The sequence below is a fragment of the Engraulis encrasicolus genome, chromosome 1, assembly GCF_034702125.1.
Source record: "Engraulis encrasicolus isolate BLACKSEA-1 chromosome 1, IST_EnEncr_1.0, whole genome shotgun sequence".
Classification (NCBI taxonomy): domain Eukaryota; kingdom Metazoa; phylum Chordata; class Actinopteri; order Clupeiformes; family Engraulidae; genus Engraulis; species Engraulis encrasicolus.
In genome coordinates this window covers 48,873,561-48,888,560 of record NC_085857.1, presented here as the reverse complement: position 1 = coordinate 48,888,560, position 15,000 = coordinate 48,873,561, and the positions used below count along the sequence as shown (strand labels likewise).

The following is a 15,000-nucleotide window of genomic DNA, read 5'->3' as shown; positions in this document are numbered from 1 at the left end:
CAAGACACAGGACAACCCTCACATCGTCAAGAAATGGATGGAGGGAGACATGTAAACGTACAATGCTGCATGCCAACCTCTTTCCCACCATCACTAGACTGAAGGTGGGTCATGGATTGGCCTCCTAATATGATAATAATCCATAACATACAGCCCAAGCAACGAAGGAGTAGCTCAAGCAGAAGCACATTAAGGTCATGAAGTGGCCTAGACAGTTTCCAAACATTAACCCTATAATAATCCTGTGGAGGGAACAGAAGCTCCCATTTGCCAAGATACAGTCATACAACTTAAATGATTTAGAGATGATCTGCAAAGAAAAGTGGACAAAAATCCCTTCTACTATATCCACAAACATTGTCATTAACTGAAAGAAACATCTGACCTCTGTACAAGAAAACAAGGGCTTTGCCACCAAGTATTTTGTCTTCTTTGACTAGAGGGGTCAAATACTTATTTTCCTCAATGGAATACAAATCAATTAATATATATTCTTCAAAGTTATTTTCTGGATTTTCTTTTTGATATTCTGTCTCTCAATATTAGAATACATTTTATCATTAATATTATAGACTGATCATGTCTTTATTAGTGGGCAAACCAACAAAATCAGCAAGGGATCAAATACTTATTCTCCTCACTGTATGGGTGGTTGACGTTTAAGGGCGTAACGGCAAAAAAAAAAGTTTTTCAAATTCCTGAAAAAAATTATGGATAAAAATTGGAAAAAAATAAAAAATAAAGCACTTAGTGGTCTGTGGAATTTCACCTTATTTTTTGCCATTTTTGGGAAAATGTGTCCTGCATCAACACATCACATAGGCATGTCACACCGCAGGAAAATGGAGTCGCACCACAGGGAATTCACTGCATTATGGCTATTTTAATCCTTTTGTATATATGACTGACATCTGAGCTCATGCTAACTTGATAATGATATTGTGTTTAATCTTAATATGCGTTTTCATTAATAAAAAAACTTTTTTTTCTTCCTATAAGAGCAGTCACACCACAGGACACCATAAAATTAACCTAAGCGTTGTGTGACAGAAAGATTGCAACATGAAGACATATTAAGAGGTTAAGAGTCACCTTAAACTTCCACAGCACTCTCCAATAACTGAGGTACTGACTGGTTAGGAGCCAGTCTTTAAGACCCTTGTAGTTGGCCTTGCAGCTGCCCATTCACAAACATTGACATACATGTCACCCCACAGGATGCAATTTGTGTTACGAAATGGAACTTGTAGTTAATATTACTGTCTTGAGTTTTTTCCACATTCACATATCTTAATCTGAAGTTAAGATTCATGCAATCATGCCAAATGCTTCATACATTATTCAAAATGGTGTTGGTTAATTGATATATCACTGATTCTTGAAAGTTTGGCAAAAACATGTCCCTGCAGTAAAATATTAATTCTGTTGAAAATCAACTAAATTTTCACAAACAAAATGAACCCAGGTAATGGCCAAGGGGTCTGTCACACGAATACATTTTTGTTTGAAATATTTAAGTGTAATTTTATTACTTTTCATGGCTATAAACCTGTCCACACCCTGTAAAAACACCTGTCCCAAGGACTGGCATCATCATTTCAATTGACTTAAAATACAAAAATCACTAACAGAATTGAACAATATCACCATGATGTGGAAGACCATATTAAAGTGGTTCTACAGATGTGCACATAGTGGATGTAAAACAATATTTACTATTATTTACTGATTGCTCAAAATGTGTCCAGCATATTGGTCACCACCGTCAGATTTTTTCTAAAAGACAATAAAATCAGGTATGCACAAGGTAATTTTCATTACTGAGGACCCCTTTTCAAACCTTTAGCTCTACTGCCTACTTCACCATCACTGAAGCTCCTGTAAGTTTATTATTTTGTCCTCAATTTGTTAATTTGTTTGGACACTGGTACTGTCCCAACCATAAACTGTCAACACCGTCGGGGGTTTTAATAGTATTGTATTACATTAATGTTAATAAATATAATTTTTTTCAGAAAAGGTATGAAGCACCCAAGAAACAGAGCGAAAATGAAATGGCTAATGTGAACAAACAATGCATAATATTTAAAAGAGTGCTTTTTTGTCTCACACCGTCAGATGTCACCACCGTCAGATTTTGTTCTGCTCATCATGTTGTTCCATATTATACTAAATTGTGCTGGTTAATGAAACATTACTAGGCATGTTAGTAATAATTGTGATCCAAAATGATACTCTAGCCACCACTGAGGTGCATTTGGAGGTTTTTTTGTCAGAAAACCTGACGGTGGTGACATCTGATGGAGTTCACCAAAAAACACATGTTTTACGTGTTTTTGACATGTTTTAAGAATATGCATACAATAAGTATCTACAGTTATGTTGAATTGTTAAAGTAATTCACTTTAATACAGTAAACATGTGTTTTTACTTCTAATTCTGTCTGCCACTGTTGACAAAACAAGAAAGAGCCCATTTTATGAAAAATGTTAAACATGGGGAGCTTGGTCAATGCATTTACTGCACAGCCAAGACCTACATCTATGATAATACACCTCTATATTTTGGATTTGAACAACTTAAAAGCTGTTTTTACCACATTTTCAACAACCAGTGGCTTACTTCCTAGGTAATCTAACTAATGAAGTAAAAACACATGCTCATACTGTGCACACACAAAAATAAAGTGTTTATGCAAGATGCCATTGACTTGAGAGGGCTATTTATTTTGCTAAATGCAGGTACTAATTAGGCCACTTTCACCACTCTCAGATTACTGTCACCACTGTCAGTTCTTAAGTCACCACCGTAAGAAGGAGTTTTGGACATTTTAAAGGAATGTGCTTACAACATTTTCCTTAGGAGTTGTTGAAATATCAAAGTAATAGCCAATTTAAGCCTACACGAATATTTGTGAAATTACAAAAAAATGTTTGTTGTATTTAGGTGTTAAGTAAGCATCGTATGACGGTACATATTTTAAAATTAGAACACATGAAACAGTTTTAAAATAGAACAGAAGTGAATTTTCAACATTTAAAGGCATAGGTGTGAACCAAAAAATACACATAATCACTTAAAAACTCAAGATACATATGCAACCAAATCAATACAATTTTAATTACTTTTAATTGTGTCTGACGGTGTTGACAAAAAACAAGGTATGATCGGAGAAAAGCCTGATTTCTGAAAAAAAATACATAATGGGGAGATTGGCCTTGTGCATTTCTGAAAAGCCAAGACCTTAGTCTACAAGGATATACCATATAATTTTGTAATTCACTTTGTTTTTTTCTGTCAACATTACAACCTGTTTTAGCCACTTTCTCAAGAATCAGTGATATATATATTATTATATCGTCGGCTTGCTACCAAAACCGCCTAAGTCCGAATTTGGTCGAAATGAGATTTTTGCATAAACTTACTCCCCTACCACAGCTGCATCACCCTGCCTTTCTGCCAGGGTCATTGATCAATCACAACAGTCACCAGAGTCAAAAATCTGTATGTATAAAGTCACACACTGCCTATATAGGGAGGACAAGGAGGGCATTTGCATGTAGGCCTAGGGCCCTCCTGCAGGTGGCAGGGGTAGGGGCCCTATTATGATCTTGGCAGGTGGTATGGGGGCCCTATCTATTCATCCTGGGGCCCTGTGCACAATTGTTCTGCCAATGTGCATGACTTGGGTAACTTGACTTAGCCATTTTTGATGCAAGAAGCAGTTTATGAGTATTTCTCTCTCTCTCTCTCTCTCTCTCTCTCTCTCTCTCTCTCTCTCTCTCTCTCTCTCTCTCTCTCTCTCTCTCTCTCTCTCTCTCTCTCTCTCTCTCTCTCTCTCTCTCTCTCTCTCTCTCTCTCTCTCTCTTCAAAGACAATGGCCATGTTTCAAAACTTCATCCTTAGACATCTGTCTGAGATAATCTTGTTACCACACAATGGTTGTAGCCTTACATTAATTTATGATTGTAGCCTTAAGACGAATTGAGCAATTATTGATCATGTGCTTTATTTGATGTTATCACAGGTTTATAGAAGACTGCCATAGATGACATCCTTTTATGACAATGTGTTGTTTTATACATTCATCCAATGTTTTATAGTGTAGATTGTGAACAGCATTGGGTTGATGTCACTAGTGTAATACATTATTGCTTACACAGTAGAATGACCGACTCCAATGAATAAAGGATCCAGTAGTGCTTCTATACCATATTCTGAATGCCACGGTCATGGTGTTGAAGTGGGCGGGGCACAGTTCTATGGACAAGGTTGGGAGGGTGGGGCAGTTCTATGAGCATGGAAAATAGCAGAAGTTAATCAAAGATGATAAACAAGGAGGAGACAGTTCGTGAGGAGGTACAAGGACCAAAAGAAGTGCCCCACCCCTTCATCCTCCTCCATGACTGATGGGACCTCAACATGGAATGCAATCTGGATCTGTCCTGGTATGAGAAATGAATGTATAAGCACTGTGGCAATTATTCTGCCACAATGTCAAAAAGAGTTTAACTTTGAGTGAGAATGATTTCATTGAAAGCTAATATAACTGAAAGTGCTAGAAAGTAAAAGAAATCTGTCAAAATCTGTTGGTAGACCTGACATTTACCAGCATGCTAGATTGTTACAAGATCTACAAAAATATTTCAATTATTCACTATTTCCAGGATTAAAGTTTTTTCCATTATTTTGAGTGATTACTACTGTTGCACGCACCAAGCAATACACAGGTTTTAAGTGCAGGCACAGACACCAACCTTTGTTGGTCTTTTGTCATTCACGATTAAAGTTTGGAATAAAAATAAAAAAGAATAGTATAACTATCAAAATAATGTGCAGTGCATTGTTCTTGTTGTGCTGCATCAAATAATTTATTTTAAAGTGTTTTGTTTGCCTTAGGAGCCATTTCATGTTTGACTTGCAGCTTCACTCAAAATAAATAAAGAAAATAACTTAACATCTTAGACAGGTACTGTTTGTAGTGGACCAATGACTCAGACAGGATGACAGGATGATGCAGATGTGGTAGGGGAGTAAAGTTCTGCAAAAATCTCCTTTGACAAAAATGATTAGGGGGGACTCACAATTGCTCTTTGCCCAGGGTGTCAGATTTCCTTGAACCGCCACTGATGTTTGGCGCCCCCTTTGGCGCCTAGTTTTTCCCTGTTTTCCGAAAACCCCAAAATCGGACTTAGGCGGTTTTGGTAGCAAGCCGACGATATATTGTTTCATTAATGTTATAGTCACACCGCAGGAAATTTGACATATAACCCTTTACATAAATCTTAACAAAAATGTTTATTCTCATCTAAGACTAATATGAAACATAATGTACCACATCTTCTTTCATTGACATTTGATTTTTACAGGAAAATAACGGTTTTGTAGGTTTTTAACCAATGTTACGAAAAAACAAGGCGTCACGTCTCCCACCCATATACGTACACACAGACGCACACGCACGCACACACACACACACACACACACACACACACACACACACACACACACACACACACACACACACACACACACACACACACACACACACACACACACACACACACACACACACACACACACACAAAAAAACACACACACGTCTTCTGTGCCTCTGCACTGTATGCATGTGTGTTCCTGTCATTACAGTTGTCCGTGTCGTGTCGTGTAGTGTCATGTCGTGTCATGTCATGACGACTCACCGTCTGATGATGGCGCCGTCTGCTCTTCCACCACTTCCACCACTTCCACTACTTGTGGTATTTCCACAGCTCTGGCTTCAACTGCAGCGTTCCTAGAGAGCGGCGCGATCCTGGCTCTTGAACTTGAATGTACGCTTAACATCATCTTCCGCCTTCTATGCACCACCTTCACCTTCCTCGGCTTTGGAGGAGGCCGAGCACATGTGAGGCCTACAGTCAGGAATGAAAATGAAGGGTGGGATGAGGAAACAACATAAACACAACATACACTGTAACAAATAGCTGTTTATTTACGGAAATTCTGCAACAGCATTCTACTGCTTTTCGAAAAAACAGACAACTACTGTGAAAATATTACTTTGAGTCACATATTGAGCATAAACAGTAAGTACTGCACAATAGCAGTATTCGCCGTTGTGGAAAAAACTAGAGATGCACCGGATCCTGATTTTTAGGATCCTGCCGGATACCAGATCCACTGAATAAGATCCTGCCGGATCCGGAACCGGATACCGGATCCTACAAAAGGTTTGAAACATATAGTCTACTCGCACACGTGGGCCCTTTTTATTACGTTGGCGCAAACTATTGTTTAGACTCATTGGCTTATTGCCACACTGCCTTCAATAGCCGCTTCCAAAGGGATTTCACTCCATGCAGTGATTGGGGTTGTGAAAGACTGAAAAGCCTAGGCTAGACATGCACCAGACCCTGATTTTTAGGTAACATGCCGGATACCGGATCCACTGCTTAAGATCCTGCCGGACCCGGACCCTGTGAAAAACTCTATTATCCTGACGGATCCGGATCCGGAACCGGATCCGGTGCATCTCTAGAAAATAACAAGTTATTTTAGGCAGCACCATTGAAACCCATTCATCCTCCACTTGTCCGTGATCACCATCAAACTTCAATACCACCTGAAGAACTGAAGTCATTCTGACTGGTTAAAGATTATCTGATACTATCAAGCATGATGAAACAATTTCTAAGGAAACTGCAATACTTAAAAAGTGCTTGATGCAGCAAAGTGTGAGTAGCACATGCATTTTGATAGTGATGAAAGTGTGAATGGCTGAAACATTTTAAGAACTTGTAACACTCTTGCAACAAGCAGCCCCATCTAAACCAATCTGCTAATCAGTGCCTGGCCTCACCTGAGTAGGGCTGTTATGCCATTATTCAATTACGGGCGTCACCTACCAAGGGCCTGATGACTCTGGTCACATGGTACTCTTGCACCTGTATATAAATCTGGACTATCAACACTTCAGTTGCTTGCCTGCCTGCTGGCTGGCCTGCATGGCACAGCATAGCACTTGTTTGCCTACAAGCTTGCCTACAAGCTTGCCTACAAGCTTGCCTACAAGCTTGCCTACAAGCTTGCCTACAAGCTTGCCTACAAGCTTGCCTACAAGCTTGCCTACAAGCTTGCCTACAAGCTTGCCTACAAGCTTGCCTACAAGCTTGCCTACAAGCTTGCCTACAAGCTTGCCTACAAGCTTGCCTACAAGCTTGCCTACAAGCTTGCCTACAAGCTTGCCTACAAGCTTGCCTACAAGCTTGCTTACAAGCTTGCTTACATGCTTGCACACTTTCCTCTTTGTGAAAGCTTGCTGTATGTGGCATCATTTGTGGCATTGTGGCATATAATGTGCCTGCTGCAAATTGGGCATTGCTTTGAGAGCTAGCTTGTAGTGCTGCTTGTTTGCTGTGCTACTTGGTGCAAAATAATTTTTTAAAGACTGACCAATGCTATATTCATCATTGGCTCATCAAGATATACAGTAAAAAGCCCACCTTGCACACTATCATTGTAACATAGCACTGCGTACTCTGACATTTTGTTCATGCCCACACTTTCAAAGGACCACCGCAAACCATTTTCTCAATACAGCATTGCGCCATAGTATCATGCTCAAGGCACTCCAGTCATGGTGAACGATGGGAGGGTGGGGTGGTAACATGGCCAGGGTACCACAGTTATGGAGAATGATGGGTGGGGTGGGAAGTTGCCATGGCCATATTCATGAATACAACTATGACCCAGTATTTGCCATCACACAGTACAATTCAACTTTTTAACTGAAATGTACTGTTATTTTTCTGTAGAGTACTGTTATTTAACAGTTCAATTGCTGCTGAAAAAATGTTATATACTGTGATACATTAAACAGCAATGAGCTGTATTTGATTTTTGGTGTGAAATAACAGTAGAATTACAGGTAAATATAATTGCCAGTAACTGCCGTTATTTTGCAGGGAAATTTTCTTAGAGTGTAAGCAATGAACACATGGATGCTTTCATCTCCAGAACTGTTGATGTCAACCACGTCAGGGACGTCAGCTGACCCATTGATATACAAGGGCACCGACCGTAGGGCACGGAGAGATAATGCGAGTGCACAAAGCGTGTGAGAAAAAACTTATTTAGCAATCATTTATTTTTAAAAGCTATTTAATTGTCATTGTTCTGTATTTGGTAGGTAGGTATTTGGTAGGTAGCAAGGTTTTTTTTTTTTAAACTCATACCAGCACACAGCAAATCAATACCTAGGCACGTGCCCCTCTAAAATACGTAGGTCTAGCAACGCTCCTGAACCACGTTACCCTGGATTCAACCCTCACAAACACCAATTAGCTTGTTAGAATGTGCCACAAGGAAAAAATAAGAGAATTGACGTCCTGTATGCAAACATGAAGGATGCATACAGCGCCATCCCCCTCCGACCACTAGCTTTTGTTTCCATGACCACAGTCGAGAATGATAAGGGGGGAAATAAAATAAAAACAAACTCAAGGGTGCCGTGATACTGTGACACTGTGCTGATACATCTGACCATAAACAGGCAACACTGCCCATGGGGACACAGGTTGGAATCTGGCCTGGATCATCTCTCAATCCTACTTCCCTGTCTCTCTCTCCCACTCATTTCTTGTCATTGCTTCATTGTCACTATCAAATAAATCAATTGAAAAATATGAAATAGGATAAAAAAAATATAAATCCTATTAAAATATTTTGGTTATGAATTGGGTGTCCGCAGCCATTACTAAAGGCACCCTGAAAAGGGGTTCCATGGCAAGGTCCCCAATATATATCGAATAAATATTTTGGGAGCATTCAACAGTGCTGCGTGCGGACCTTTACTTTCTTCTCAAGGTCCCCAATATACCATTAGATCTCAGCTAAGGCCACCCTTATATGGTATAAACACCGCGTAAGTAGGCCTTGGATTGGTATTTAAACAATTAGCCATGAGAGGCCGTGGGTTTGCAGGTAAGGGGAGTGGGGTACGACGCAAAGTGGACAAATTGAGAAAGTAGTTGGTTACCCAGGCAACAGTACTGGGCGTGCGTGTGTTCACACAATTCTTTATAAAAACTCAGCAAAGGTCGGTTAACACAGCAGGAATGAAATGTCTTTGCAATCACACTGATACCCCAACCACAGATGTGCTCTTCTTGCAGACCCCCTACCCCAACGGCAAAGTATTCTCATTACCAACTTAGACGTGCCACGTTTAACTTAGACCATAGAATTTTCAATTAGAATGGTGTGTGTTCATGCCCGATTTACAACGGCTATCAGCCAATCAGAATCAAGAACCAGACGCCACAGTGTTAGGTCAATACTTATTCACACACACACACACACACACACACACACACACACACACACACACACACACACACACACACACACACACACACACACACACACACACACACACACACACACACACACACACACACACACACACACACACACACACACACAGCTAAATGAGAAGCTTGGATTGGTACCGATACTTACCAGAGCGCTCTGGCGTCTTCCCTGCAGTGCTGGACTTGAATACCAGTCCAGCGTCATAGAACACCCACATGCTGTCTCGACCACTGCCAGACGTGCATGCAGTGTCTTGCTTCTCAACCAGGTCCCATATCTAGAACGGACAGATGAACAAACAAACAAATAAACAGACAAAACCAAACAATCAAAGAAAACAAATAGATGTGACCAGAGCCGTGGCCAGTAATCTGCACGCTGTATGTATCCTCTGCATCCCGTCCCGACAATTCATTTATGGGCATTAGATGCCGTTGCCACATGAGGTCTGAGCCTAAAAACATGTCAATACCTTAGTTTGGGTGAGGAGAGGTTTCCCCGAATAGTCCTACTCTATTCCCAAATCTTTACATACAGTATGTGCCTACCTTGTTTTGGGTGAGTCTGTGTTTGTTGTTGAGGACGTAGACCCCCTTGTCCACAGCTACCAGTCCCACTCTGGCCCCTGGGTCTCCAGTGATGGAGAGACTGAAAGGCTGCCTGGGAGAGTAGACGGCACGGGAACCCTCCACTTTAAGCTGAGTGAGAAGAGAAGGAGAATTTACGGTAAAAAAAACCCCCAACATTCCAATGAATTCCAATCCAATTAAGGGTTTGAAGTCTGTACATTGGAAACTTCCACTTCTTACATTATTTTGATTAAAACAAAGATTTTAATCATTTTGATGTTTTTACTTCAAAAAAAATATCTTGTTAAATCATAAGGCATGATGGCAGAGGTAGATAAGAATATCTATTTGTCATCATCATAGAACACTATATCCTGTAGATTAAATTTTTACAAAATATTTAATTAAAAGGCTTTTGTGACTTAAATTGACATAACCGTAGAGAACAGGTAGGGGATGGAAACCATCATTTAGCCTTATAAAACTATATGGTTTTTCATATACTTGTACTGCTGTGGAATCAGACTCACTGAGCCCATGCAGGTATCCTTGACGTCCACCCAGACTGAGTCCGAGACCAGCTCAGAGTAGCCCACATGGTAGTAGGCCACGATGCGGAAGGAGGGGACCATGTCCTTGGTCACAGTTAGGCTCAAGGCCACTACAGGCTGGCCTTGCCTCTTGAACCTCTCAGCTTGGACCAGGTGACCTTTGCTGATGATCTGTGCACAGTTAAAAACAAATGAGAGTAGGCCTGTAACAGAGCAACGTTTGATTCACAAATGAAGTCTTGCTTGTTTCAAAACCCGGCAGAAACAGGCAAATGCCCATTCATAGTCTATGGGAGACTTAATTTACTGTATCTTCTTTACGTAGAATTCCTCCAGTGGCTACCCTTTATTCAAACAGGGAAGACTCCTCCCCCGCTGTGTTGATAACGCTAGCTAATATGTTGATGGTGGTGTCAATATATCAGAGTTAAAGGGACACTCCACCCATTTTGCATTAGGCTTTCCATTGATAGACACCCAGTCATACTTTTGAATGGTCTTTCAAAAATCTCTCAATTCCCCCTGAGATAGGAGAAATCCGCATTCATCTCTTAACACTTCCTATGTCAATGATGTAAAAATGGTCATTTTGCATCATCGACATAGGAAGTGTAAGAGAGGTGGATTTCTGTTGAGACTACAAGCCTTTTTCCCACCTTTTCAACCCCGCCCATAGGGGGTTGGACCTAATGCTCTAACAGACCTATCACAGATCAGTGTCCCAGTGCTTTTGAAATCACTGGCATTGAGGCTCCAGTAAGCAGTGTTGCCAGATTGGGCTGTTTCCCACCCAATTGGGCTGCTTGGGATGGCCGTCTGCGGGTAAAAATGGCATTTTACAGGAAAACTCGCCCAATCTTTCCCATCGACATCAATAGAATTGGGCGGGATTTAGTGCTTCCAGGCGGATTTTGAGTATTTTTTGGGCTGGAAATCATCAGCCTCATCTGGCAACACTGCCAGTAAGTCACTGGCATAGCTGGAAAGGAGAAGCTGGAGCACACTGCAGCTTAGTTTTCAAGACTTTATTTTGTGCACACACCCGACCAACGTTTCGGTGTTGCTACACCTTCTTCAGAGTCAAATGATAGCAAGAGAGAGACACACATTTCAGGACTTGACATTTCCAGGTGATCCCACTTGGTTTGGCTAAATTGGTCTCATCTCATTGCAGGTAATTGACCCCACCCCCCCAACACCAGGACAAGATTGCAGACAATTAGACAGAGAGGCTTTGTGGAAAGGCATTTTGGATTCATACTCTAAATTCAGTGGAGCCTCAGGGCATAAATGAGGAACACAATATGTCTTGCTCTCTGTAACAAATTGTTCCAGCATCGCGGCTGTGGTCTTCTAATAATTGTAGCTGTGGTTTCATTGACAATGTTCTTTGTGTATTGTTTTTTTCACTTTTTTATTTTGTTTTGGGAAGTTGGCAAGCTGTCTAATTGTCTACAATCTTGTCCTGGTGTTGGGGGGTGGGGTCAATTACCTGCAATGAGATCAGACCAATTTAGCCAAACCAAGTAGGATCACCTGTGAATGTCAAGTCTTGAAATGTGTGTCTCTCTCTTGCTATCATTTGACTCTGAAGAAGGTGTAGCAACACAGAAACGTTGGTCGCGTGTGTGCACAAAATAAAGTCTTGAAAACTAAGCTGCAGTGTGTTCCAGCTTCTCCTTTACAGTGATGTCTGTCCCACTGTGATGCACCTGCAAGCAGGGTTGCCAGATGAGGCTGATGATTTCCAGCCCAAAAAATGCTTCAAACCAGCCTAGAAGCTCAAAATCCCGCCCAATTCTATTGATTTCTATGGCTAAAATTGGGCGGGTTTTTCTGCTAAATGCCATTTTTACCCGCACACGACCATCCTAAGCAGCCCAATTGGGCGGGAAACAGCCCAATCTGGCAACACTGCCTGCAAGCTGAGGGAGGGATGATGCATAGAGTCCCAAATAACTGGGTGTGGCCTGTGGAACTTGAGCATTGCAGTGCATTATGGGGATTGTTGTCACAAATCCACAAGCACTAAAAAGTCATTTTCTGCCTTTTCTTGGCCAAGAAGGCACCAAATTAGAAATGTATGTTACTATTCTACTATACATATGACCCACTTTCAGTAACATATTCATGTCTCCACCGGTGGAATGCCCCTTTAAGCAAAATAAAGCCAGTATTTACAACACCTTGGACAGTCAAATTACTTAAACATGGACTCAAAATTCAGTGTGAAACTCAGGAGGCAGTTGCAAGTTTAACACTAGAGCTCTTAACACTAGAGCACTTAACATTTAACTGTTAAAAGTCAACATGTGCAAAATAGTTTGCGCATTTGTCAAAAATAGTCAATGACATTAATCTTTTCATAATTGTCTGTGATACGGTTAAGTCCTGAGAGTTAATCATAGAAAGGTGAAATTGGAACACACCAGGTAGGTTAGTTCCTGGTTCTCAGTGCTGCTTCTTCCGCTGAGGTAGAAGGTGACTTTCAGCTGATCTCCAACGGCCAACTCCTCCGCGCCGACACTGATGTGAAGGTAGTTGTTGGAGTGGGGCTGCGTTTCGTATCTCTCGATGGTCAGGCTTTTCTGAGCTTGCTGAGAATCCAACAGACGTTTGTCCTTGGTTATCACCTGAGAAAACGAACAAAGAAAACAAAAACACAAGTGTCAGATGAAAGGTCGGTAGAGCACTCCCTAAAAATCAATCAATCTATCTATCTATCTATCTATCTATCTATCTATCTATCTATCTATCTATCTATCTATCTATCTATCTATCTATCTATCTATCTATCTATCTATCTATCTACAGTTGAGGACGATATTATTAGCCCCCCTCCTGAAATTAGACATTTCTCTTGATTTCTCAGTAAGAATGACCATTATTGACCGTTTCTGTTATTCTGGAAACAAATACACTGATGGAGATAATGTTCAATGAGTTGAATTTGGATTTTTCTATTGTTACGATGAGTTTAAACAAAAAAGGGCAAAAATGACAAGGACAAAATTATTAGCCCCCTGATCATTAATAGTCAATATGGCGCCATTTATGAACCAAAACTGACAACAGGCTCTGATAAGTTGCTACCTAGGTTGGCACATGCCCCGCTAGGGATTTTGGCCCATTTCTTCACTGCAAAGTGTTCTAGCTGGTCCAAATCGCATGGATGCTGAGCATAGACATTAACAACAGACTCTCAGTGGGATTGAGGACTGGACTATGAGCGGGTGATTCCAATATCATGGTTTTAGTGTCCTTGAAGAACCTCTGAACTAATCTAAATGTATGCTTTGGGTTACAATGTTGTTGGAAGACCCAGCAATCCAGATTCAGACCCAGACTCCCTGTGTCTGAGGCTGAATATCAGACTAAACTTGATGCCCCACCACTGTGTGTAACTGTGGAAACTGCTTGGCCTCATTAGACCAAAGAAGCATTGGACACCTGCCTAGATGATTGTTATTGACCTGGCCTCACCTGGAGTTTTTCCCCCACCAAGAAAGACAGTTGTTAGGGCTTGTCATCATATTGGACATTGGGGCCATCATCATAGAAGAACCCCTTTACTAAAGGCAGTGCATATCAGAGTGTTATTGGGCTTTGCCTGTGAACATTTGAAAGTCAAAAATGAGTTTTGAACATCTCTGCTTTCATCTGATGATATTCAATTGCACCTGCTTTGATGCATGAATTCTGCTTCTGTCAGGTGAAGAAAGGGATAGGCCTTGAATCGTTATAATATGGTTTCCACAATTAAACATGGTGGTGGATGCATCATTCTGTGGCAGCCTCAGCCACAGGAAACCTTGTTTGGGTGTACGGCACCATAAAAACTGAAAATTATGATAGAATGTGGAAAGTGACCTTGCAAAAATATGCTCATAGAGGGAGCTAAGATCTTCACTGGATCTTTCAATAAGATAATAACCCAAAACTTGCATCCAAAATAGTTCAAATGTTCTTCAAGGATACTAAAACCCTGGTCATGGAGTGGTTCAGACCTCAATCCTTTAGATAGTATTTGAAGAGTGCTGAAAATGAATGTCCATCCTCAACATCCATGCCATTTGGACCAGCTTAACTATTTGCGATGAAAAAAATGGGCCAAAATCCCTGGTAGGACATGTGCCAACATAGTTAACAACTAATCAAAGTGCCTGGTGTCATTTTTTGTTCATAAATGGCACTGTATTGAGTATTAATGATAAGGGGGCTAATAATTTTGTCCTTGCCATTTTTACACTTTTTTGTTTAAACTCATTGTGAAAATGGAAAAGTCCAAATTTAACTTATTGGATACTATCTCCATGGTGTATTTGTTTCCAGAATAACACACATTTATTAATGATCATTCTCAATGATCAATGAAGAGATATGTCTAATTTCAGGAGGGGGGCTAATAATATCGTCCTCAACTGTATCTCTCTCTCTCTCTCTCTCTCTCTTTCTCTCTCTCTCTCTCTCTCTCTCTCTCTCTCTCTCTCTCTCTCTCTCTCTCTCTA

At 40.7% G+C, this 15,000-nt stretch overlaps 1 protein-coding gene across 1 annotated transcript in view; it reads right to left on the bottom strand.

Annotated features, from left to right (window-relative positions):
* The window catches only part of LOC134453724 (complement C3-like), a 59,935-nt gene that overhangs the window by 35,770 nt on the left and 9,165 nt on the right, over positions 1-15,000 (bottom strand). Inside the window, exons 13-17 of the mRNA XM_063204507.1 lie at positions 12,922-13,125; positions 10,472-10,663; positions 9,921-10,070; positions 9,520-9,649; positions 5,703-5,912 (exon numbers count right to left, since the gene is read on the bottom strand). Coding sequence (XP_063060577.1) covers positions 5,703-5,912; positions 9,520-9,649; positions 9,921-10,070; positions 10,472-10,663; positions 12,922-13,125 — 886 coding nt within the window. The remainder of the gene's footprint in view (positions 1-5,702; positions 5,913-9,519; positions 9,650-9,920; positions 10,071-10,471; positions 10,664-12,921; positions 13,126-15,000) is intronic.